The sequence below is a fragment of the Myiozetetes cayanensis genome, unplaced genomic scaffold (assembly GCF_022539395.1).
Source record: "Myiozetetes cayanensis isolate MyiCay16 unplaced genomic scaffold, myiCay2020 scf10, whole genome shotgun sequence".
NCBI classification, from domain to species: domain Eukaryota; kingdom Metazoa; phylum Chordata; class Aves; order Passeriformes; family Tyrannidae; genus Myiozetetes; species Myiozetetes cayanensis.
In genome coordinates this window covers 13,327,124-13,350,681 of record NW_026086605.1, presented here as the reverse complement: position 1 = coordinate 13,350,681, position 23,558 = coordinate 13,327,124, and the positions used below count along the sequence as shown (strand labels likewise).

Genomic DNA, 23,558 nt, shown 5'->3' with positions numbered 1-23,558 from the left:
ATCATCTTTGCTTTCTGGAATGATTCCTCCAACAGCCAGGCCAATGGTCTACACATCTGCCTAAATAACTAATTGGAAACAGTATATCCATGTATTAGAAACATTTTAAAATGGTATTATAGTGTTTTACATAAGTAACCTCAGTAACCTGTGGTTTTAATAACTGGAAATTAAATTCAACAGTTGGCTTTATTTTCCCATCATCTACATCCAGATCAAAATACTTGCTAAGAGATTCCACGATAACATTCAAACAACCAAACCAATATTCAATTTTTATATGGATAGAAATACTAAATCTTTGTAACACTTGTTTATGAGAAAAGATTAATGAAAGATCCATAAATATCTTTCTGAAGCCTGCAGGTGAAGGTCTGGCTCAGCACCAAACAGTTTCCACCAATTACATCAGAAGGGATGGAGGATCTGATTACAGAAGTCAGGACTCAAGAAATCCATGTGACTCAGAAAATCTGACCATTTCCTTGTTTGTAAAACAGCCCAATACAAGCTCCTCCATCATGTGCTACTTCTTTCCCTCCTCCATGACTATAATCAAAACTGAATGTGAATAATATTTTAAAGATGAACAGCAACAAAGTAGTGTACATTCAGTTCCATGTACAGAACTGTCCACAGTTAACAAAAACTAAAAGAAACATTCTCAAAAGTGTAGAAGATGCATAAAAAGACAAATGCAAAAAACCACTATTTGCTATATACCTCCTGTTCTAGTTCTACATTAACGTGGTCTTCATAGGCATTCTGCTCCTCCAGTCCTTCTCTCATCTTTCTCATCTTCTTCAGTAGCACAGAAGGTTTCATACACACCACAAACTGATGTAGAAGAGACATCTACACATACAAACATTAACAAAATGGACTGATTTACTGGCAACAGAAAACTGGAAACCGAGTGCCACTACATTATTTGTCCATTAAGACAAGAACAGAAAAGGGATTCTTAATTAAAAAGGAAGTTTTCTTGCCTTGAGTAATTTTTTACTATTTACAGACTAAAATGTTTGTACATCGCCTCAATTAAAAATTCAAACCTATGAAACAAAGAGTGTCACCACATGAATATGGAAGGAAGACTTAAAGAACTGTAGACCTCTTTCCAATGTCTAAAACTGATGTTTAGGCACAAACAATACTGCACTTACAAGCTGCAGAACATGCAGATTACACACATATGCAAATCTACTTTTAATACTAATCTAAATGGAAAGTTATTAATTGGTAATTTTGCAAATGTCTTGAAAAGAGGCTTACAATATTAAAACATAAAACACAAAACACAAATACACAATATAAGTTTTCTAAACTTCTAAGTTATATAAACACAACATGTATATGCAGTACCTGCTTGTCAGTGTCATCAGGTATTTCTATATGCTTTTTATGAAGAAGCTTTGAAATTATCACTAGGCTAAGACGTCGTCTTAGTTCCCTGAAAAACAATTTAAAAAAATTATTTCCCATAGAATTTCTCAAATCCACACTGTTTCTACAAAGTATATGAGGCTATGCATGGTTTCCCTACACATAAACTTGCCTACAACCATTAAACTGGGTTTTCTGAATATAGGTGCTATTAAACTAGTAAAGAGGCCAGTAAAACAGAAGTACCTTAGCTTCTACACAAGTACACATTGCTAGATACTTGTGTCTAAACTTGAAATGGATGACCCAATTAATTCTCCTTGCTCAGATACACTCTAATGTATTAATTTCAAAGATACAGAACTCAGAGTGATGCTTAGAAGTAGATGTGAATCACCCAAAGAAAATTTAATTTTTGGTCATTCAGACAAGAATTAGTGTAGGTGATGGATGCCAGAATACAGAAGTTAAGGCTCTCTTTACTCTAGGGTACCAGGAACGTGCAGCCCAGAAACAACATATAAAATTTAACAACCCTTTTTCACAGCAGAGGTGATCAGGAAGCTGAACATGCACACCAAGAACTGCACAGACATCAGTATCACACGAGAAAACACAAATACTTTTTTTTTGAAGTGCCATGTAATACCTGTACAATCTGATAAATTGCATTTATCAGACTTTGAGCTTATACAGATAAATCAGCTGTTAAAGATCCTACACATTTCAGAGGTTACAGTGTCATTACCGTCCACGCACTGTCCAGCTTGGCACGAGCTGAACTAGCCACAGGAGATTATGGTGATGACCAGAAAGTTCACTCACTGCCACACAGAGCTCGGGCATCTTTAAAAAGAACAACAAAACATCCTGAGACTGAAGAACGGTCGTTTGCTTTATTTTCCAAGGAATACATCTACTCCCTAGAAACATACCATAAGGGATAAAAGGAACTGATCCAGCCTGTGATGCACATAAAGAGATTTCTGCATTGCACCTGGAGTTAAGTCTGCTAAATACTATTTTAGGTACGGTAGTTGAGATCAGATTGCTTTTAATGACATCTTAGCAGCTTAGTGCAATAATGTCTTAATTCTTTCAGAGAGCCATTTTAAATAGACAACTATTTTAGTAAACAATCTTAAGATAAATACAATAGTCCTCTTGTAAAAGTGGACAGGCAAGCACGTCATGCAACAAAAACCCTCTCAGTGTACACACCCACTTCATAAATCTCACACAAACTCAAAGCTTCAAATTTTTCTATTATAGGTATTATCAAAAATTTTGTATTACTTTTTCAAGCAGTATTTTTCTGACATGTCAAGTAAAAAAAAAAAGAAAACTTCAAAGCAGAAGCTGCAGTTTCACAAATCCAGTACAACTAATTTTTGAAGTTACCTTTGTATCCCAGTCTTTTATACTCATCAGAAGCTTTACAAAAAGGCACTGAAGATCTACCAAAGGAACTCGCTTCAGCTGTTTCTCCAAGCTTATTTTAAATAGCAACAGAAGCAGCAGCCATATTTCTTCATCAGTATATCCATCTTGAATTACTGTTGTACAGAAATCTAGAAACTTTAAAAGAAATATGAAGTATTAACATCTGAAATTGGTTTAGCTTATTTTGAAGCATGATGAGAACTTTAGCTTTCCACCCTCACATTAAAAGTACCTCAAATGATGTATTATTTTTGCACAATTGTGTACTAACTCTCCCCATCTCCTGGTAAAAGCAGTCAAAAGTTTTCTTTTATACCTGCTGGAGGCTCATTTTTTGGAACAATGGCAATATTCCCCAGACAGTAATCTTTCTCTACTGCACAGATTTTCTAAATGCACCAATATGAAAACATAAATCAAGATATTTTCCCCACCCAGTTATTATCACATATACTTACAATACAGGATGAATGTGTAAATGACAACACAAATTAATCAAGAGATACGTGTTCTGTCTCTAGTGGAAATACTCCAAGTGCCTCTTTTTGAACTATGAGATTTTATAGTTAAAAAATCTCTAAACAAATGATCAGGAGGATTCAGAGACTTCCACAAGGAACACTGAAATCAGTTATAAAATCAGCATTTTTACCATACAACTTTATTCACAGGGAATTGGCCTGTGAAGTGTGACCGGCACTCATCCAGCCTACGGGACACAATGCATGGATCTAACAGCTCACTTCCACAGGAAAGCCAATCACAGCTCCACCTGCCCTTCGTGAGCTCCCACCTCATTCCCCTTGCCCTGCCCAGGGACCAATCACATAACCCTGAGAGCTGCATTAAAACACTGAGGCAACATAAAAAATATGAGCCAGCATCAACTCCTCTTCCCATTTCCACTGGAACACAGAAATGAATAGTTTCTTCTACATGAGGGAGCCAAGATGTTTGATATAGTGCCACAGCTGGAAAAGGGAGGCAGCTAAACTGTGCAGTTGTAAGTGAAGCCAATGGAAGTCAGGAAGAAGTTTCCAACAAGCTTGAAATAAACTCTGGGAACGTGAAGCTGAAACAGCATGTGCACACAGGACAGCATCTACTCACAAAACATGCTCCAGACTAGATTGCAAACCCCATCCTCCCTCCCAAAAGAAAGCACACACACAGAAAAACCGAACCTACAAAAATCTGGGTTTTTTACCTTAATCACATTAATTAAATTGTTTTCAAGTAGACTGGAGAAGGCTGGACTGGCAGAGGCTAGGTCTCCTCTTGTCGGTTGTTGACTCACTGCTTCTTGCACCTTACTTCTAATAAAAGAGACACAATCTGAGCAATAAATGAACAATTTAAGAGCCCACAAAGGCCTCTTAACATCAAACTGAAGAAAAAAACCCGTGTATGTTTCAAAATGCCTTCAAATCAAAACAATCTTCAGTTACAGAGCACACACGTCTAACTCAATTTGTAGCCAATTACTTACAATTCTGCTCAGTTATTTAAGCAACATTCCTGCAAACCTCACTAGGAAAACGCAGGACAAAGGACTCTGCTCTGGTTTGCTGAATCCTTACTTAGCAGGTATGGTTTGAAGTTCTGGGTTATTTACTCCTACTAAGACCTGACTTGAGAACTTCAAGAAAAGTATGGCTTGATGGAAGGGAGGGGAAATAAAGAAGAACCATCTAAGGTTCTTTTACATTCTAAGCACGAGATTTGCTTTCAAAGGATGTAAGCAACAAATATCAAAAGGAAAACACTTACAAAATGTCAGGCTTGATAAAGCCGGGCTGAAGATGTTCCAATGAAAAGAGAGATCTAAATGCAATGCCCATATTGACAAAAACAGCTGATATATCTGCTATTGAAGGAATCCACAGTTTAGAGGGTTCATCACTGATGGAAGCTACAAATAAAAAGAGATAGAATGGATTAGATTTAAATTTAACTCTTATCACTAGTTCCTTTTAAGTGAAACAAATAAGCTCAGCAGTCTGCATCAGTTCTACCAGCTCTCATCTCAGAAGAGTCAGTATACTGAACAATACACTTATGTTCAGAATGAGGAGAGGGGAAAAAACGTCTAACACAGTATTTTACACTAGAGAAACATCTCGACTACGTAACAGTTCAATTATTTTCAAGTTCCACCAATCTTTTATCACAGCTCTCTTTTATCACAAACAGCAGAACAAGCAAGGAGGCAATATTTATTTCTAAGAGAATCCATACATTACTGTTCTGGGAAAGTAAAGGTAAGAAGGAGTTACCATAGTGGGACTGGAAGAAAACTAAGCAAGATTTGAAAACAGGCAAGGTTTCTGAAACACAAGTGCTCAACAAGGATCTCTCCCAGTCTTAATTCTTTGAATGTTCATTCATCATCTCAAACTGTTCATTCAGAATCAAGGCTAATGCCAGCAAGGCACAAAATAAAGGACGCTACATTCCCTCTCATATCAGCTCACAGTCTGATTTTAAACAAGAATTAAAATATGGGGTACAATTTGGACAGGCCTGAGCAAATACTTCCAAGAGAACAACATCGATGAAAGTGACTTTTGATGGATCTGAGTGAAGACGTAGGGGACATAAAAAGGAACTTGTGGGGAAGTATTTAAGAGTACAGATAAAGGAAGGCAAACACACACGACACTAGCAGCAGCATGAGCTGAAGGAGATCCTTCTAAGTGTTTTTGTGCAGCTGTATGATCCTCTTCACTTTTGCCATTTATCTGGAAAGCAAACCATGCAGTGCTACACACTGGCTATGACAATGTGAAAAACACCTTGTGAGTGTCTGCATCTTCCAAAGTAAAAAAAGGAAAGGGGGTCAAACTTTTGAGCAGACTTGGGCTTCTCTTCAAGTCAATTCTATTTGTGAAATACCAGACATGAATTTAAAAGCCTCTGTACTGGATGCACTGCTTTGCAGGTACGTGCCAGGACCACACACTGTGGTACAGCTTGAACACACTCAGTGAAGACCAAACCCCAGTATTTGTGCATTACATAAGTAAGAGAAGAGCCTACATTCATGCCAGAATCACAGAACAGAACTACAACCTTTAACTTTCTCACAAACAATTTTCTAAACTTGAGTGCAGAGACACCTTCATTTAGGTGGCCACCTTTCCACCCTTCAAATACTTACAGTTTTTTAGTGTTAGTTCCATCAATCTGTCTAAAATCTTAGTGGAAACACAATGGTCAGTATGAATAGACATCATCTGTGGAGAGAAAAGAAACTACACATGAAAAACCAAGCTGCATGATTGCATTGGTTCTAATTTAAAAAATCCCCAAAACCAAAACCAACATACAACTCCTTGGCAGAAAAAGTAAGAAACAGTAACAGATTAAAAAAATACCCAACCCTTAAAAAAACAACCCCAAAGCCTCTAAAGCAAGATATACCAAGGAGAAAAGAGTACTCTGAATACTGAATATTTCAAGCAGTGCAAAGATGCTATGAATACTTTAAAATTAATTATTTACAATATCGGAATGCTGTAACTCCATGTTAGTTCATAAGAAAGATCTGAGGGTTAAAAGAATGGAAAGTATCACAGATTCCTCTGGAACCCATTTGCATCTGCAATAAAACTGAACTTCCTGATCAAGAGTGGAGGCAACAGACTTAATTACACCCTTTTCCAGTCACAGGCAAGTTGAACATATGGAATACTAAACCAAAACAATGAATTTGTAGTTTTTCATAGAACTCTTAACAACAAAAACATGACTATGGAGTACAGTTCAGGTTTCCTGGAGCACTTCACTAGCCCAGCAAAACTTCTTTTTCTTCTCCAAGTGCTGGACAGTTTCCTCCTCTGTAAGTGATCTGAATTGGCTCACACTTCCTCCTCATTAGAGGAACACCAGGGCTCACAGAATGGGGGCACAGCAGTTTTTTACTGGCTGGAGGGAAGGACATAGAACAGCAAAATGCTTCCCTTTTGGCAAATGTAGGAAGCCAGTCAACAGACCCAGGCTGCAATTCCAAAGGTGGTCCAGCTTTCTTTTTTGTTTCAGGTACAGTTACAATGTGGTAAGTAATAATAGAATGGAGATTGGAGAGAAGCATTTTTGTGAGTTTTGCACTTTGCAAATTCCTGGGGATTCAGATGCAGACATTTAGAAAGGAGACAGCCACCACATTTCCTTTGAGAATGACTCCAGGCTTTTTCCTGAGCCATAAGGTACCTTTTCCAAAGGAAAGTTATCTGACAATGCAGGTATCTCTGATGATTTAGGTGATATGTAGAAATGGCATTTTTGCATACTGCAGCATGTATTTTTTTTCTGAGGATGGAAGGCAATACAATTAACATTTGCTTGTGATTTGGCCCACACTATTAATATCCTGAAGTCCCTCCTCACCTAGCACGTACTGTGTCCTTTTCAAATGCAGCCGCATATACAAACACGGACAGGGACATGCATCTCTGCATTCACTCAAAGTGTGGAGAAAAAGCTATCTAAAGTATTTTACCCCCAGTGACAATCAAAGTATTCTAGGCTGGAGAACAAATCAGAACCCAGAGAAAAACATCAAAACAAACAAAGAAAAACAAAACAAAACAAAAAAAGACTTCTTGATTTTAAAGTTGTTAACCTAATGGAACAGATTCACAAACTTATTCTGATTATTCCTGCTACAGCTGGCTTCCAGGAAATATATTATACATGCACAGAGTATAACTGCATGAATAGCATAGACTTACCTGGAAAAGCCATTTCAGAATTGGTATGGGACACAATATACAACTGTAAGAAGAACTTAAAAACCCATTAACAGCTAAATAAAGCTGCTGCGTGGTACCAGAACTGTAAGAGAAAGATAGGGGTGAGGAGAGAGGATAAAAATCAATTAGTGGTTGAATCATTACTTCCACAAAAGCATAAGAACTTCACCACCCCTCAGATCATCTTCAACAGCAAAGAAAGATCTGAATAACCAAACCAGACGTTATTCACATGCTATTACCTATATAAAATGCTATAGTAATCAAACCTTGGTTTGTAATAGCAATCAAATTTACAAATGTCATTTAGAACAGCTACTTTTTTCTCCAGAATGCCATAACATACAGTTTGGAAACATTTGTATCATTAGAGAATAAAAGTTTCAAATAAACATTGGTTTTTCACTACTGTACTGTGAACCACTATGCCTGACTGCACAGACAGGCTGTTATGCTCACTGAGACAAGTGAATAAGACTTTTAACTGTCCAATGACCTCTACCAACACTTTCAGAAGAAAAGAGAAAAAAAAACATTATTTTTAAAATACTCTTTTAAATAAAGAGTCTGAAGGCAATTAAAACCAAACAACCTAATCTTACTGTGCAAATTTGTGAGGTGCAAAAAAAAAGCTGTTAGAAGAAAATATGTCATTGCTATCACCGAATTATTTTAGTTTTAGTCTTCCTTAGGGAGTTAGGTATGTAAAAAGCAGCTGAATTAATGATATCCAGTTTCCCACATACCCTTCTTTAGTTTCCTCTATTCTCTGTATCTACTAAATCAGGTAACTCTGTTGAGAGATCTGTGTCCTAACTCCTACATATACCCTCTACCTGTCTGACTGGGAAGACCTCCATGTGCCAACTGGGCAGCCAGTACATGCCAGCTGTGCCAACTGGACAGAATGCATAAACAATTAAATCCTAATTGCCTTCTGCAAGGGATGATTAGCTTAATTCTCATTCCTCCAGTCACTGATTTACAAGATACTTTTGAAGCTTATATCCTCGTGATCTCAAAAACATATGAATAGAAAGGCCTGAAGCCAAAGGAGTGTATCACAAACATCACTTCTTCAAGAGATGAGAAGTCATCCTCCTCCTCTTCACACCCACAGCTGCACGTAAACACATACATAAAATACTTCAGGAGTAAGAGAATTTTCTCAGTTCCACTGATACATGTTTACAATCAAATACCAACTGAAATAACCGAAATTTTTCAGGATTTACACTTGTGGTATTAGACAAGAATTTGTCCAGCTATTTATAGTCTGGCAGCCTCGTAAATATAGAACAGAAATGTCTAGGAGTTCCACAGCACTTGTTTATATACACACAGACACACTGATTGGTTGTGAGTGACTGAGTCTAGCAGGTGTCAGAGATTGTGACTCTGCAATCCCCATTAGGTGAAGCCTCAAGTCCCAGGCCCTTCCAGGACGGAAGCACCAAAAGTCTTTCAGCAGGCACAGTGCGACACCAGAAGGTCACAAATCAGTTCACCACAAAGGTCCTCTTTCTATCTGGGGATAGTTAAGCTTGTGTTCATTTAAAACATTTCACTTCTGCATTTATCTTCCACAAGCTGGTGAGGTTATCAACGATAGCCCAATGCAGCAGAAAGATGGAAGAGGCCAGAACAGCTCTTTGTTTCTTTATGTCTCACGTAAGAGGTTTTTCAAGAATTGCAGAGGAAGAAGGAAAGAAGCTTCAAGTTACAGTTTACTGTTCTGTAAAGCTAACTGAGCAAGGAAAATTCCAGCAAAAGGAAGTTAGTCTTGCCTACTTAGTAAGACAGAGCACATTTATATGCAGAGATACTATTTTATCTTAAAACTGCTAACACCAAAGAAAATTGTATGAGTAAACACAACAAAGTAAAGAGGATATTCTTACTTAAAAAGCAGCTTTTCTATAGGATTTTGAGGGATGAAGTAAAAATTCCTCAAGTCAAGGTTATGTTGATTGAAGATTTGCCCAGAGGCTGATAAATCAAATATATCTTCTCCAGGGTGGCTGTCAGGTATGCCATTAACTGCTACTGAAAATCTCTTTGTAAACGCCCTGTAAAATTGAAAATTGCTTCTGTTAATTCAAATATTGAGAAGCTATTTGCTGCTTGAGATAATTAGTTGCAGATGTTGAACACATCAGTCTTACGTGAAAGCTGAATTGTTAAAACACAGAAACACCCAGGGAAATCCACCCCTAAAGATATAAAAATGGTTCACAATAAATGTATTAACAACAACTATTGGAAATAAAGAGAGGTTTGGAAAAAATAAGCTAGATTTAATTGGTTTTGGAATTGGAAGGACCTGTGTTCTTCCAAGAGATCTTCATCTCCACTGGCATTCTCCTCATTTTCTCCATCGGAAGCATTGTCGTCTCTTTCTATGTCTTCCTGTAACTGCTCTTCTAGTTCATCTACCCTGAAATAACAGTAGCAGCAGAGGACATCGTCACCATTTAGCATTTGCAACAGAAGACAACAAAATCCAGGCTCTGAATGTGAACTCAGGAGTCAGTAGCCAACTACAGATGACAGAAGCATGCGAGACACTGAATCTGTGTAAAAACCAAGCATCTTGCTATTCCAAGGTACACAGCGAATGTTTCCCAAAACCTAATGAATTTCCAACAGAGCAGTCAATCACTAATTTGTTAGAGACAAATACACTCAACCAACTTTGATACATTTTTTTGTAATTGCACAAAACTTTCAATCTCGTGGCTGAATTTTTAATTACTTTTTTAAATACCAAACAAATATTTTATTTGTTAAACAGCATTAGCTATAGGAGTATCCATTACTTCACAGTCTAGCAGCCCACAGTTACCAGGGTCAGATTCTTTAATCAAAACAGCCAATCACACATACATACCCATCACCACCACTTGCCATTAGCACATAAACCACATTTCACTTCTACCCCAAAGATCTCTTACAAGAACACTCATTAGTTCTGTTCACTGACCTGTATAGCCTACTCAGACACTAATAGTCTACACAACTTTGGGAACCAAAGCTGAGCTACAAATACCTTTGAAGAAACTAGTACAGCCAAGTCTACATAAATATTTCTATTTCATGCCTGACCAGCAGCTGCTGGCTGGCTCAGTGACCTACAACGAAGGCATCAGTAAATTGAGTCTGGCTCTTCAAGGGTAGGCAGAGGCATCACAAATCACTCCTTATTGCTTGGAAGGAGCCTGTCATTCAGCTTTTGGAGTTAAGCCATACTTGTAGGTCCTGTCAGATGTATGTTGGTGCCATCAGCAGGCAGAGCTTAGCTTGGTGCTAATCAAACTCCATCAGTTTTGGGGAGATGAGGTAAATCTAAGCTTCTACAACACCATCCCAAATTTTTCAAACCAGCTTTAAGAAACAAACCTTCTAGATTCTTCTTTTTCCTTCAAGAGGTTTTCTAAGCTGTTCACATAAGATACCTTGGTTACAGTAGGAGTCTTAGAAAGCTGTAAATGAAATAGTAAGAAATTAAAAAAAACCACGAGAGATTAATTTATTCATAATATTGTATTAGACAATAAACACAATGAAAATAGAAATCTTTTCCAATTTTAATGATATTTTACATGCAGATAAAAACCCAAAGGAGATTCCGCAAAACAGGATGATTAACAGGTTAGGTTTCTCAGTCCCTTGGTAATTTTACATAATGGTCAAATCTCTCTCAGTGACTAATTTAGAAATAACTACACTTCAGGATAGATCTGAACAATTAAACAAAAATCTCCATCTCTGGGGCTGACCTCCAGCTGACCTTCACAAAGAACATTAGCATCGGAAGCCTTTTACCCTACAACTTTATTATTGTCACCCACTGAGACCCTGGAATCCCCATTCTTGTGCACAAGACAAGAAACTCCAAAAATTATTCATGACCCTTTTTTCACTTCCAGAGTCCCTGGAGGGCAAAGTACCAGTGTTTTTAAACCACCTCTAAAATCTTCAGACAAAACAAAACTTCCAATTAAAATCCTAACAAAAACTGAAATTAGGAAGCTAATAAGAAGAATTAAAAAAAAAAAAAAAAACAACACCAAACCAACCAAACAAAAAACCCAAACAAACAAACACAAACCAAACAACATGCAAAGTCTTAACTAATTTCAGTAGTGGTTTGTTTTTCAGTGGTCAGTCTTTTATTCAGCTTGTAGCAGACACAGATTTTACATCTTTTAGGGCCATGATTATGCTCTCTGGACAAGCACAGCCCCTCTGACACCACCTTGCTCTTAAGAGATACCTTTCAAATGTAACAAGCAGCACGTCTTTGTGTGGGAAACATTAAGGTAAGAAGTCTTCACCTCTCCCACATTTTATATCTGGTTAAAATGTCTAAAATGACTGTTGAACAACTAAGGAATCAAAACTTCATTCCAATGTGGACATAAGTCCCTTCTTACAACGCAAGAGAAGAATGTTAGTACATGCAAAAAACATGGTCATGAAAATGTTGCCACAGTTCCTAACTGCTTTGTCTTACTTGGCAATTAATTATGCAGGCCAGGCCAAATGTTGTGGTCACATACACATGCCACAAACATTTGATCCAGGCTGCATCTGTTTATCAGGCTTAACCATTAATTACGTAGACACGTTGACTAAGATTGTAGAATGTGTGTGTAACCACAGAACTCTGATCTATAACACTCTTGCATAATGAATCAGAAGGACAGGTAAAATAATTATGGCTCTTCAACATCTACCCATGGAGATAGCAACTCAGTCAACAAATAAACCATTCCAGAGACTGAAAAACATGAGAAGAGGAGGAGGGAGAAGAGAGTATTTTTACAGGTATTCTGCTGTTCATTTTCCACTGCAGGAACTAGTGGTGGGCTGAACCTAGCCAGCAGCTAAGCACCACAAGGCTTGTTCATTTCTCCAGCCACTTGTGCTGGGCAGCGAATAAGAAGAGCAAAGGCAAGGGAACACATTGGTCAAAATAGCAGTTTAATAAGGAAAAAGGATGATGGGGAAAAGAAAAAGTGATTCAAAGGCAGTCACTTAGTACCTCTCACAAGGAGAAGGATACCCAGCTAGACTGAGTAATGGCTACATTTCAGACCACCTTCCCCTACTTGGTTTTGATTGCTGAACATGACACTACCTGGCATGGAAAATATCCCTTTGGTCATCTGGGTCTGCTGCCCAGGCCCTGTTCCCTCCCAACTTCTTGTCTACTCTCTGGGGACAGTGTGGGAGGAAGAAAAAGCCTTGATGCTGTGCAAGTACTGCTCTGCAATAGGTAGAAGACTGGTCTCTTACCAACACCCATTTTTGTCTGAAGCACACAGCACCATGCAGCTGTTGCAAAGCAAATTAACTCCAACCGAGCCAGGCTCAGTACAAAATCCCTTTGTTTAAATGCAGCCATTTCCAACCTGTACCAGCTATCAGGAATGCCACACTAAGACCTACTGCAGAACCTTCCTTATTAAAACATTATTTTACAATATAACTTCAAAATCAGTACTTATTTGACAAGCTCCAATTGAACAAATGACCTAATTTTAAAAAACACATATCAGTTCATCACTGTAATATCCTGTACACAGGGATTCAAATGCTTCATCTGCCCCTTGTGAGCAGAAGTCATTCAGTTTTCTGAAATCCTTTCTGAAATACTTCCAATTTCCATGAAACACAACCTGAAAGGAAACATCGCACTTACTCGTCCACGAATCTGACTGTGTCAAGAATGTATGATTGGAGTCTAGCACACAAATCTCTCAATGTCTGTATCTGCACAAACCATCTTTCAGACATTCCAAGGACAAGCACAGTAACAAGCACACCCCTGCTCCAATTACATTGTAGCTGTACAGTATAGGACCCTTATGACAAGTAACCAGTTTTACAGGCAAATAATTCTGAATTTTCGTGCTTTACGAGTAAGGGGGGAAAACCATATAAAAATATAACAAAACAAAGCTGATTATCTATCTCATCCCACTTTGTTGTAGCTTTAGTGGGCATAACGAGAATCAGCAAGAGGTGGCCAAGTGTCAGTGTACAACTGATTTTTTATTAAAGTTCATTTAAAACAACTGTTACCAATCAGTCATGCACATTCTGACTGTTATTACCAAGGGGTTCTACTGACACCACCTAAGACAAAAACTTGACTATTTGATTCTACAACAATATGTCTCTGTCTGTTGCAAAAATTGAGTAAATAGTCATGGTTTGTGGATGGTAGTGGAATAGGTAGTAGAAGACAACTGGATACAGATGCTGGAGCAAAGTGTTATGGGCTTATAAAACTGAGCTGAATAGCAGAAATTAGTTCTCTAGAACAGCTGAACAAGTTGTTGTCTGTCTCTATCAGCTGGAACAGGTGAGGTTGCAGATGACTGATTTTTGAGTATGAGATTCATTCAACAGGGCCTCTGTATGTGTCCTGGTGGATACTTACTATATAAAATTTTATTATCCTAAACTTGGAAACACAAGGTAACAATTTAGCACCAACTGGGCCTTGCACTGTGTTAAAATCTATACTATTTTTCTCACAAATAACACCCATAAAAGAATATTTTAAAGAACATGCTTTTTTGGGTTTTAGACACTTACATGAAAGTTCAGTAATGGAGTCAGAGTGTCCTGAGAAAAACTGTCACAAGATTTTTCTGGGGTTCCTATCTGTGGCTTGAGACTTGAGCAGAGAACTTTTTGCAGTGGTATAAATGCTTCATCATCATCATCATCATCATCATCATCATCATCATCATCTACAACAGATTCCAAAATCTCATCTTCACTATCAAAGCCCCTCTGTGATTTTTCATTCAGCTTGGACTTGTCTGTAGAGGTGTTTTCACCTTTAAACTCTCCTGAGGATTGTGAAGACATATGGCTGCTGTCCTTGCAACATTCTCTCAAAGGCAATGAAAGGGGAACAATATTACCAGTCTCCTGGGAGGGTGCAAGTTTCCCGGATACTTCCATTGTATGAGAATCAGAAGCACTTCCTGAAGTCCTGTGTTTTGTTTTTGAAAAACTGTTGCTGTATAGGATACTGTTTATGTGTGCTTTATTGTGCTCATGTCTTTCTGGTTTTTTCCCATCCTGCTCTTTCTTAGAAGCATCCAGTACCTGAGATAAGCCAGCAATCTTGAGAGGAGATTTCACACACTTTGTTTGTGTTAAGTAGTGGAGAGAAGGCAACACAGTACTTTTTTCCTGAGAAAAAGGAAGGGACTTTTCCAAGACAAAACATGAGTTAGCCAGCTGCAATTGATTCTCTTTGGTATCCACAACAGAAATATGGTTATTATCAGGACTGTGTGCAGAATATGATGATGGCAAACCTACAGCAGAGCAATCATTTTTCTCCTTTTCCTCGCCCGAGTTAAGGTGATCCTTCGAAAGAGTAGAATCATGTCTAGACAGGGCAGCAACATCCCTTAGTTGCAGAACATCATCATGAGTAGATTTTAAAAAGATATTTTTTACAAAGTCAGTCCTCCTATTTTTGCATTTTGAAGATGATCTACTAAAAGCAGGGTCATTCAAACTTGGTATTTCAGACTGATCTGAACCATCTTCATCCACACTCATGGCAGTTTGTTTTCTTTTCCCAGGAGAGTCTCTTTGTTTGGATGTCCCAGAAGACACCTTAGCTGTAAGGCAGTGTGAAGGAACAGCTGGGCTCTTGGGCAAACCAGAGGCCATCTCAGATGATGTTCTAAATGCATGTGGAGAAGTTGCCTCATGTTTTTTTAAAACCTGCTTTAGCTTTGGTTGAGATGGGTCATCTATGAAGTGTTCGAGAAAAAAGTAAAACACTGTTGTCATATTTAAAAATAAAAATAATAATAAAAAAATGAAATGCATAACAGCTTACCCTTTAAAGAACTAACTTCTGTTTTTAAGTCAACTAGGACTGAAAGTTTTGTCAGAAACTACAACTTCCATTCTGCTTGGACAAAATGGACCACAATTAAGACTTAGCTGATACGGTACTGTTATTAATTAACTCTGAAATTAATTTCAATCCATTTATTTTAAAGCAGCTCAGTAGCCACCATAGAAAACTTTTCCTACACACTGGAATCAGTCTTTGGAAAGAGATAATAGCCCAGTTAAGATATGGGACTGGAATAAAGTTCCATATTATGGGTATAAATAACAAGCAGCATGAAAAGCATTTTGGAAATACTTCAATAATTTTAACTGTGGGCATTAAAAAAAAAAAAAAGGCATTCAGAAAATGAAGAAATCTGTTTTTAGACTACGGTTCTGTGGAATCAGAGTCCACGTTCCTCACCATGCTTTCATGCTTCCAGCCTCGAGCTGGCACCAGCACCTGGACACATCACAGACAGCTACTTCATGAAGCTGATGCGGCTGAGAACTTCCCAACTCAATTTTGGCACTTCTGGCCAAGTGCTTCTGCAGGTGGAAAGTGATGCAGAGCAGCAAAGAATCTGATGGGTTTCCACAGTTATAGACCCTTTTTTTTTTTTTTTTTTAATTTTATCCTACTGACCTACCTCAAGTTTCTACTCATGTGAGCTTTTTAGATTCAGGTCTACCTCCCATAGAACAAAATTACATGGTTTAAAGGGACAAAAAGCAACAAGAATACCAGTTAAATTTTAGTGATTTGTTCAACAAGAACTTTCTTTTTGGATTAAGCTGAAAGGCTGAATTTATTAAGCACCACAGTAAATGTGGATTATCCAAAATGCAAGAGAAACCATAAAAATAACCTGGGATTAAGGTTTTAAGACAATGAAATATCATGACTTCTAATTAAGTTACAAACAATCAGTTTTACACTAAAATCACAAATTACTTTAAAATCCCTTCAAAATTGCCATAATAGAAATAACATTGACCATACAGCAATTATTTTTTTATTGAGATAAAACCAAAAATATAACTTCCAGAAAAAAAAGCCATTAAAAAAGAGACACTAAGGGATGAATCTGATTGTTTAATTATTTCCGTATTAACAGCACTGCTCATACCTGAGGCAGTCTCTCTTGAACTAAAATGTGGTATTTTTCCTAAAGGACATCCATTTCCCTAAAAATAAAGATAGAGGAAGGGAAAAAAGTTAATTGCATGCTTTTTAAAACCAGGATGCTGACATCTCAAGCCAAGTGTTGAATCCAGCACAGACTTAGTTCCACACATCCCCAGAAATATGTTAATAGACCTCATTTCAAGACAAGTTTAAAACAAAGCTGCAAAAATTTAAAAAAAAAGAACTCAACCCAAATTTTTTATATTTTCTTCACATTAAAAGAGTGAACATAACTCAATCTGTAATGAAATACTACATTCTTAATAGGACCATTTCCATCTCTTTCTAAATACTGTGGCTTAAATGCATAAATCTGAACTGCTATTAATTGCAACTTCTGAATAGCAGAAATTTGCCAGTCTGTTCCCTAAGCTACACTGTAAGAAAACACAAGGTTATAAGGTATTTAAGATAAAGGTACTTTTTCCTAAAAAATGCAATCTCAAGTTACAATTTCTATGCATTTCCATATTCATATCTAGCCCAGAATACCTTCCCTGCTTTTAAACTAGGATTTTTCTTTTATTGTAAAATGATTAAGAACTGGCTTAGCCATGCACAACCTAAAATTTAAAACAGCAGAGCAAAAGAACATAAACTCTTTTTTACATCTGAAAAAGGCAGCACCAAGAATCTGCTCCTACACTGCAAACTTAAAAAAAAAAAAAATTAAAAAAAAATTTAAAACTTCGCATGCACAATGGGTCAGTGATTTCCACCTTTAATGACCCTTTTAAACACACCTGATGCAATACACTTGTTCCTGAGAATGGTTTTACAGGATGTGGCTTAGAGTGATTCAGTTCCTGTTTCTTCTGTTCCCTTTCTCTGCAGGGAGCTTCCAGTGACAACCTAAATGCAGAATCAGTAGGAGAGCAGGGCAATTCCATGGGGAAACCTGGGCTTTGGCACAGAGATGTGGTGCTCACAGTGCCAGTATTTCTACTGCAGGCTTTTCGAGTATCAGCTTCTGGTGGTGAAACACATTTGTCAGAGTCTGAGCTAGTGTCTGCTAGATCCATACAGTCATTTTCCTCTTCCCAACTATTTCCATAAGACAATGGTGCTCTTCCTACACCCAGAAAACTCCCATTTCTCTCCTGTTCTGACTTGACAGTCTTATCCTTTTTGGCCAAGAAATTGTTCAGAGACCCTGTGGTAACAAAGAGTTTCTGAATCACAACTTTTGGGTACAATGAACTCAATGCCTTGCACACTCTGCCATCCTCTAAAACATTTACACTGTCCTTTTCCTCAATTCTTTTTCGAAAGGCATCTACCACAGGACTTGTTTGGTGTTTGGTCTGGCATCTTTTTCTTCTGACCTTCTTTGGAGAAGATATTTTCCTTTCAAAACCTTCAGCACGTAGAACTGGCAGTCCCATTCCTGCATCTTTTACATTTCCTCTGTCAGGTGAACTCAGTACCATTCTGTCTTTACGGCCAAGGTCTAAGAGAGAAAACACAAATTATTCACAAACACAGTAATGGAAGCAAAAAAAACCCAACAAACTAACAAACCTTCTTGTACTATATTACTTGATATTTCATATCTCTCTCTCACACACATAATCCAAAATAAATTTACTTAATCATTCAGTTTTGGTATTGCCATGTGACTTGTTTCATATCAAAGAAGTACATGATCTACAACATAACTTCAATTTTTATAAACAATCTAGCTTAAACATGAGACAATAACGTGAAATAATAATTACATCACTATTTAAAAAAATTAATTTTATCAGGAAATTGACATTTCAGTTACATTATTAGAAAAAATTAAATGTGTACATTTTGACATATTTGGTAGGCTACACTCATTATGTTGCTGCAGCAATCTAGAATGAGATTGGACTATAATTCTGCACACTTACATAATTAAAATTCATATAAATTTATTCCATATAAAAATTACATATTTACCTTGACTTAAAACTGGTTTGAAGAACTCTGTAATGGTTTTGTTTCTGAATAGAAAAGAAAATATTATTTTATCTTTTTAAAAGAACAATATCTAAATGCCCATACAGTAAATATTAATAAAATTAAAATACTGTAATTTATTTCTACAGATATTTTAATGCCAACAGCTCTTATTGCTGATAAATCAGAAAAAGCATCAACATCCCCTTCACCTTCTAGCCTTCACTCTGCTTGGCTAACGAAGTCAACCCATCTGTTTCCTTTATCATCCTTTTATGTCTTAACTACTCTTCCAGCTTAAACTAAGTTTTCCTGAATAGGACCAACTTTGCCTGCATCCAGTATTCTAGACAAGACCTCACCAGTACCTTATGTGATGGCATTTAACAACCTCCCCATCTCTGCTATCACTTTGAGCTGATAACTACTACTGGGTTTTGTTTGGGTTTTTTAAGGTTTACAGTGGTAAAAAGCTGGGCTCATCATTACCCTCGGTGACCAAACCCTCTTCAAGGCATTACTGGTTTAAGTCAAGTCTGACCACAAAGGTCTACCTGCAAGTTGTAAAGTTCAAATAATCCTGTAACCTTCTTCTTGTGGTCTATAAGCCTTTGTGCACCACTGCTTGTTGCTTTCCTCACACATCTGGTGCCAGGCTGGGATGCAAATTCCTATCAGCACTGTTACCTGACTGCTCAGCAGGAATTTGTACCAGCACTGTCCCTTAACAATGCACACTTGTCAGTGGTCTCCCTCACAGCACCCAGCACCAGCATTTTCTGGCTTCCAACAGAAACAGCATTCTACAACCACCTACGAGATAATTAATAGCTTTAATTCAGAGGTATCTTCTCTGGCAAGAACAAGGGGAACATTAGAACCCCAAGGTGTTTCTCCATTAGAGAATATTGTTTCTAAAAATGGGCAGATTGTCTGAGCAATGTGCAACTTGAACACTAAAATACATCAGGATCTATGAACTTGCTATCTTCATCTTCTCCCACATAGTCTACTAACGACTTCAAGGCTATACTTATACCTGTCTTGGAAGTGTCTCCTCAAACAAAATATTGATGTGAGAAAGCAAGAACACAGATTGGTTTAAGATCTTCTTCCCTATTTTGTTATCTTTCTGTACAGTGCAACTTCTGTACACTTCCAACAGTGCAACACTGACAACCAAGGAAACACTTAACTTATTCCAGATTCTAAAGTAACATGTTCAAGCATCTATACATGACTGTGTTCCCACAGACTCAGTAACCATTTCTGAAGTTTAGTTCAGAAGACCTACTCCTCACTCATAAAAACTGAATTTGGATTTCATTTTTAATCTTTCTTTAAGCTTGTAACTTTCAATTTTGCATTTTCTCACATGGCTTTTGCATTTTTAGCACCTATAGAAATACAAAAAGCTGTTTATAATGCACTGATACTTCTTAGATCAGGCTACTGGCAAGCAGTGATATTTAAAAATACTGTAATTCAATGAAAAGACACCTGTAATTAGAATGTGTGAGTGCATAAAACTGGGGTTTTTTGGCTTACTAAAGAGACCAGAAAAACTACTTGTTAAAGACTAGCTGCCTCCAATCTGTCTCAGCTCAATTTGACATAGGCCAAAATAGGCATGTTCTTCTCACATGCTACAGCAACAGTGTTAAAGAAATTTTTGACACCAGGCTCCCAGCTCCATTAGACAGGTTTACTCTTCCTGCTTATGTCACTCAGCTACTTTCAAACAATACAAAATTTTCAGCACACGGAATCTCCACATCTCAGTTCAGCAGAAGAATCAAAAGGCTAAAATGCAGGTTTATTCTCTTCTGCTGACCGATTTCTCTTTCTGCCCTAGACCACCTTGACCTCACCTGCTCACAGCTGTCTCCACCTCACATTCCTCAGACACACCCGCTGCTCACATGAACCACTCTCAAGCTGCAAAATCATCCAGTGCCCACAGCTTCCCACACTGCATGTCCTTCCAAACGCTTTCTATTATCCTAACTAAGCAATTGGACTTTCTGCCCAGTTAAAGCCCCATCCAAATATGAAGCACCACTGACAGGGCAAATCTCATCTTTAGTTACCTTTCAGATTCTTCTTTTCACCTAAACTTGGAAGACAAACTGTAAGAAAGACTGTACTGTGAAAGATTAATTTCTCAAACGATTGACCATTGGCAAAAAAAAAAAAAAACAACATTGGTCATTCGGTGTCCTTTCACTCTAATCCACCCAAAGGGATTTTGTGTTACTCTTGCCTTCAGGGGTGGGTCATAACAAAACCAAACCCAAGGCCTTCCACCATCTTCGTCCTTGTTCCCACAGCCACTGATTCTGAATGACTATGTCCTTCACACACTGTTCTATCTTTTTGCTGTCTTTTGCTCTAAATGCAAGAGCTCTGTAGCAAAATTCTCGTTTATTCCATAATTATACAAAGCCTTGTACAACATAACTGAGAGAATGGAGGCACTTCCCTTTTCCCTGGGATAAAAGCTTTATTTGAATGGAGATTTGCTTTAGACTACTTATTTGAAAGTACTTATCCACCAGTATTTTCTCCTTCGCATTTGTAACTCTGCTTTTTGGAAGTGCAAGGGACAGGAACTGTCCAACCAGGACTCTGTATTGTACCTCAGTCAAGGAAGTGTACTGGAAACTTCAGACAAAACAAAGGATTAAAAAGAAAAGAAGAAAACATTTAATGCAGTACAGGGAAGAATATGAGAAAGAACTGGCCTTTCCAACCTGCTTTTCATATACATGTGAAAGTATAAAGAGAACATGTGATTTTTTTATGTGAATGGGACCCTGACTCTTCACAAACCATTTACAGGTTGTTTTAGTAAGAAGTTACTGGGTTTCACTCTTTACTACCTAACATGAAAATCACAGTTGTTTAATGTATATTTATGAACAACTACACAGCTCTTACCTCAAGTAAACACTTTATGGCAAAATATATAAATTCAGCAAAACCTTTTATCCCCCCCCCAAAAAAGTTACTCCATTTTTGTGAATGCTCTCATATTGACTGAGACACCAAGGAGATCACTAAAAACCCCCATGAAACATGCAAAAGACATTAACATATGTCGCCTGACAAAGAAAAAAGCTACACTGCCAGAAGAGGAACTTAACAGAGTTTTCAGGGCTTTCAAAACTAAGGACACAACCCACATGAAAGAGGGAAGGAGGAAATTTACTTGTCTTAAAAAAAACAAATCCCTGAGCATTTGGTAAAAGTAATTTACCTTTAACAGCTCCATTAGTGCTAATCTCTGGATAAAAACTGTCCTTTTAAAAGGAAACAATACCAATAGCTCAGAGAAAGCAAATTCACATAACACAGGAATAAACTACAAAAAGTTACATCATTGATGAAATGTAGCATCTTGAAAAGCACTGCAGAAATAGAAAAAAAAATCATAACAAAGCCATTCAGAACAGAATGGTTTTTTAATGAAAGTCACACAGAAAATCTCACAGTGTTTTAGACACCTGCAGCAAAATCGAAAATACAGTTTCACTTTTCTAGGGCAAGAAACAAGACGCAAACTGAACTGAACTTTTACCTTCTCCCCTTCCTTTAGACGTAGGTGCTATCAAAAAAAGAGGCTCAGAACAAAATAAGGCGCTGCTAACGGCATAAGAAAATTTTGACTTGTCTCATTCTGTAGGAAACAGAACTTAAATTTAATTCGGTGGCCTCCAAAAGAACCTCACCAACTCTTTATCTGAATTTGGATTTATAGTTAGCAGACAGGTTCTAAAAACTGTCACTGACCGCCACTGCTTCCACCGCAGACCGTGTCCCGCAGCGCCGTTAGCGGACAGGTCCCGGCCGGAGCGGCTTCGGGAGCTGAACCGACGGCACCCCGAGCTCTCCGTTAGAGCCGAACCGCTGGAGCCGCTCAGCTCCACAGATGGGCTCGCCAGCACCGGGGCATGAGATGGGAGGGCACACGTGGGAGCACTCCAGCATCCCGAAGGATGTGCTGGAGACGCCAGCCAGAACTCGGCTGGACAGTGCCAGACCCTTCCCTTCGGCCAGCGAACCACCGGCATCACGTGCAGATACCACTGAGGCGGCCCCGGTCCCTCCGCGGCTGGAACACCGCGGGGCTCTCACCCCCGCCCGCCGAGCGGGTTCCCGGGGATGCTCCCGGGGCGGCCCCGGTAACGCCCGCCGGGGCGCCCCCTGCCACCCATCCCGGGCGCGCCGGAAGCCGCGGCGCCCCGCTAAGCGGGCTCGGTGCCCGGGGGCGACAGTGGCGGCGACAGCGGTGGCGACAGCGGCGGAAACCCTCCCGTGCGGTACCTGCCGTCCTGGGCCGCCTCCCTGCCCGCGGCCGCCGGCGTAACATGGCGTCGGGACATGGCGACGGGCGGGCCCGGCGACGGCAGCCCCTCGCCGAGCGGGCGGGTCATGGCGCGGACGGTCCGGCGGGCCCCACACGGGCGAGGGGAGCGGCGGGCGCGGCCACCCCCGGCACCATCGCGGGGCCCGCGGGCGGAACGGCCCCTCCGTGCGGGGGTTACGGGACGGGCTGTGCCCGGCTCTCCTTCAATGGGAGGGCTCGGCCGCTGATTGGCTGAGCGACCGCTGGGGCCGCGCCTTCCATTGGCTTCTCGCCGCCGAGGGCGGGACAGGGAGCAGCGCCGCGGCTGTGATTGGCTACCGGGAGGGCGGAAGGCGGGCTGGGAGGAGGAAGGGTGGTTTGGCGCCTTGGTCTCGTGCCACTCATCCCGCCGCCGCTCTCGGATTGGTGCGTTCGGGGCAGGCCCCGCCTCCCCCGCGAGGCTCCGGGCCCGGCGCGCGCCGCCCCCTCACGGCTCCCCGGGGCGAACTGCGGGATTTTGGGGCCGCTTTTGGGGGAAAGGCCCGCGAGCAGAACCGTCCCACGAAGAAAAGCGGGCATAGACCGCCAGCGAGCTGCAGGTGGCGGGGCTTGCACTGCATCCGTGAGAAGA

General features: G+C 39.3%; 1 protein-coding gene across 4 annotated transcripts in view; it reads right to left on the bottom strand.

Annotated features, from left to right (window-relative positions):
* Positions 1-23,141, bottom strand: part of SLF2 (SMC5-SMC6 complex localization factor 2) — a 30,077-nt gene extending 6,936 nt beyond the window's left edge. The window contains exons 1-16 of one of the 4 annotated variants that reach the window (XM_050339218.1): positions 22,906-23,141; positions 18,580-18,623; positions 17,397-18,103; positions 16,595-16,652; positions 14,193-15,376; positions 10,983-11,065; positions 9,907-10,020; positions 9,485-9,652; positions 7,563-7,665; positions 5,990-6,065; positions 4,600-4,741; positions 4,037-4,145; positions 2,788-2,964; positions 2,135-2,232; positions 1,366-1,453; positions 724-855 (exon numbers count right to left, since the gene is read on the bottom strand). In XM_050339218.1, the coding sequence (XP_050195175.1) occupies positions 724-855; positions 1,366-1,453; positions 2,135-2,232; positions 2,788-2,964; positions 4,037-4,145; positions 4,600-4,741; positions 5,990-6,065; positions 7,563-7,665; positions 9,485-9,652; positions 9,907-10,020; positions 10,983-11,065; positions 14,193-15,376; positions 16,595-16,652; positions 17,397-18,103; positions 18,580-18,623; positions 22,906-23,015 (3,393 nt within the window). In that variant the 5' untranslated portion in view covers positions 23,016-23,141. Of the gene's footprint in view, positions 1-723; positions 856-1,365; positions 1,454-2,134; positions 2,233-2,787; positions 2,965-4,036; positions 4,146-4,599; positions 4,742-5,989; positions 6,066-7,562; positions 7,666-9,484; positions 9,653-9,906; positions 10,021-10,982; positions 11,066-14,192; positions 15,377-16,594; positions 16,653-17,396; positions 18,104-18,579; positions 18,624-22,905 lie in introns of those variants that run through there. The other 3 variants (XM_050339225.1, XM_050339232.1, XM_050339241.1) reach the window with 3 other exon arrangements.
* Positions 23,142-23,558: the final 417 nt, after the last annotated feature.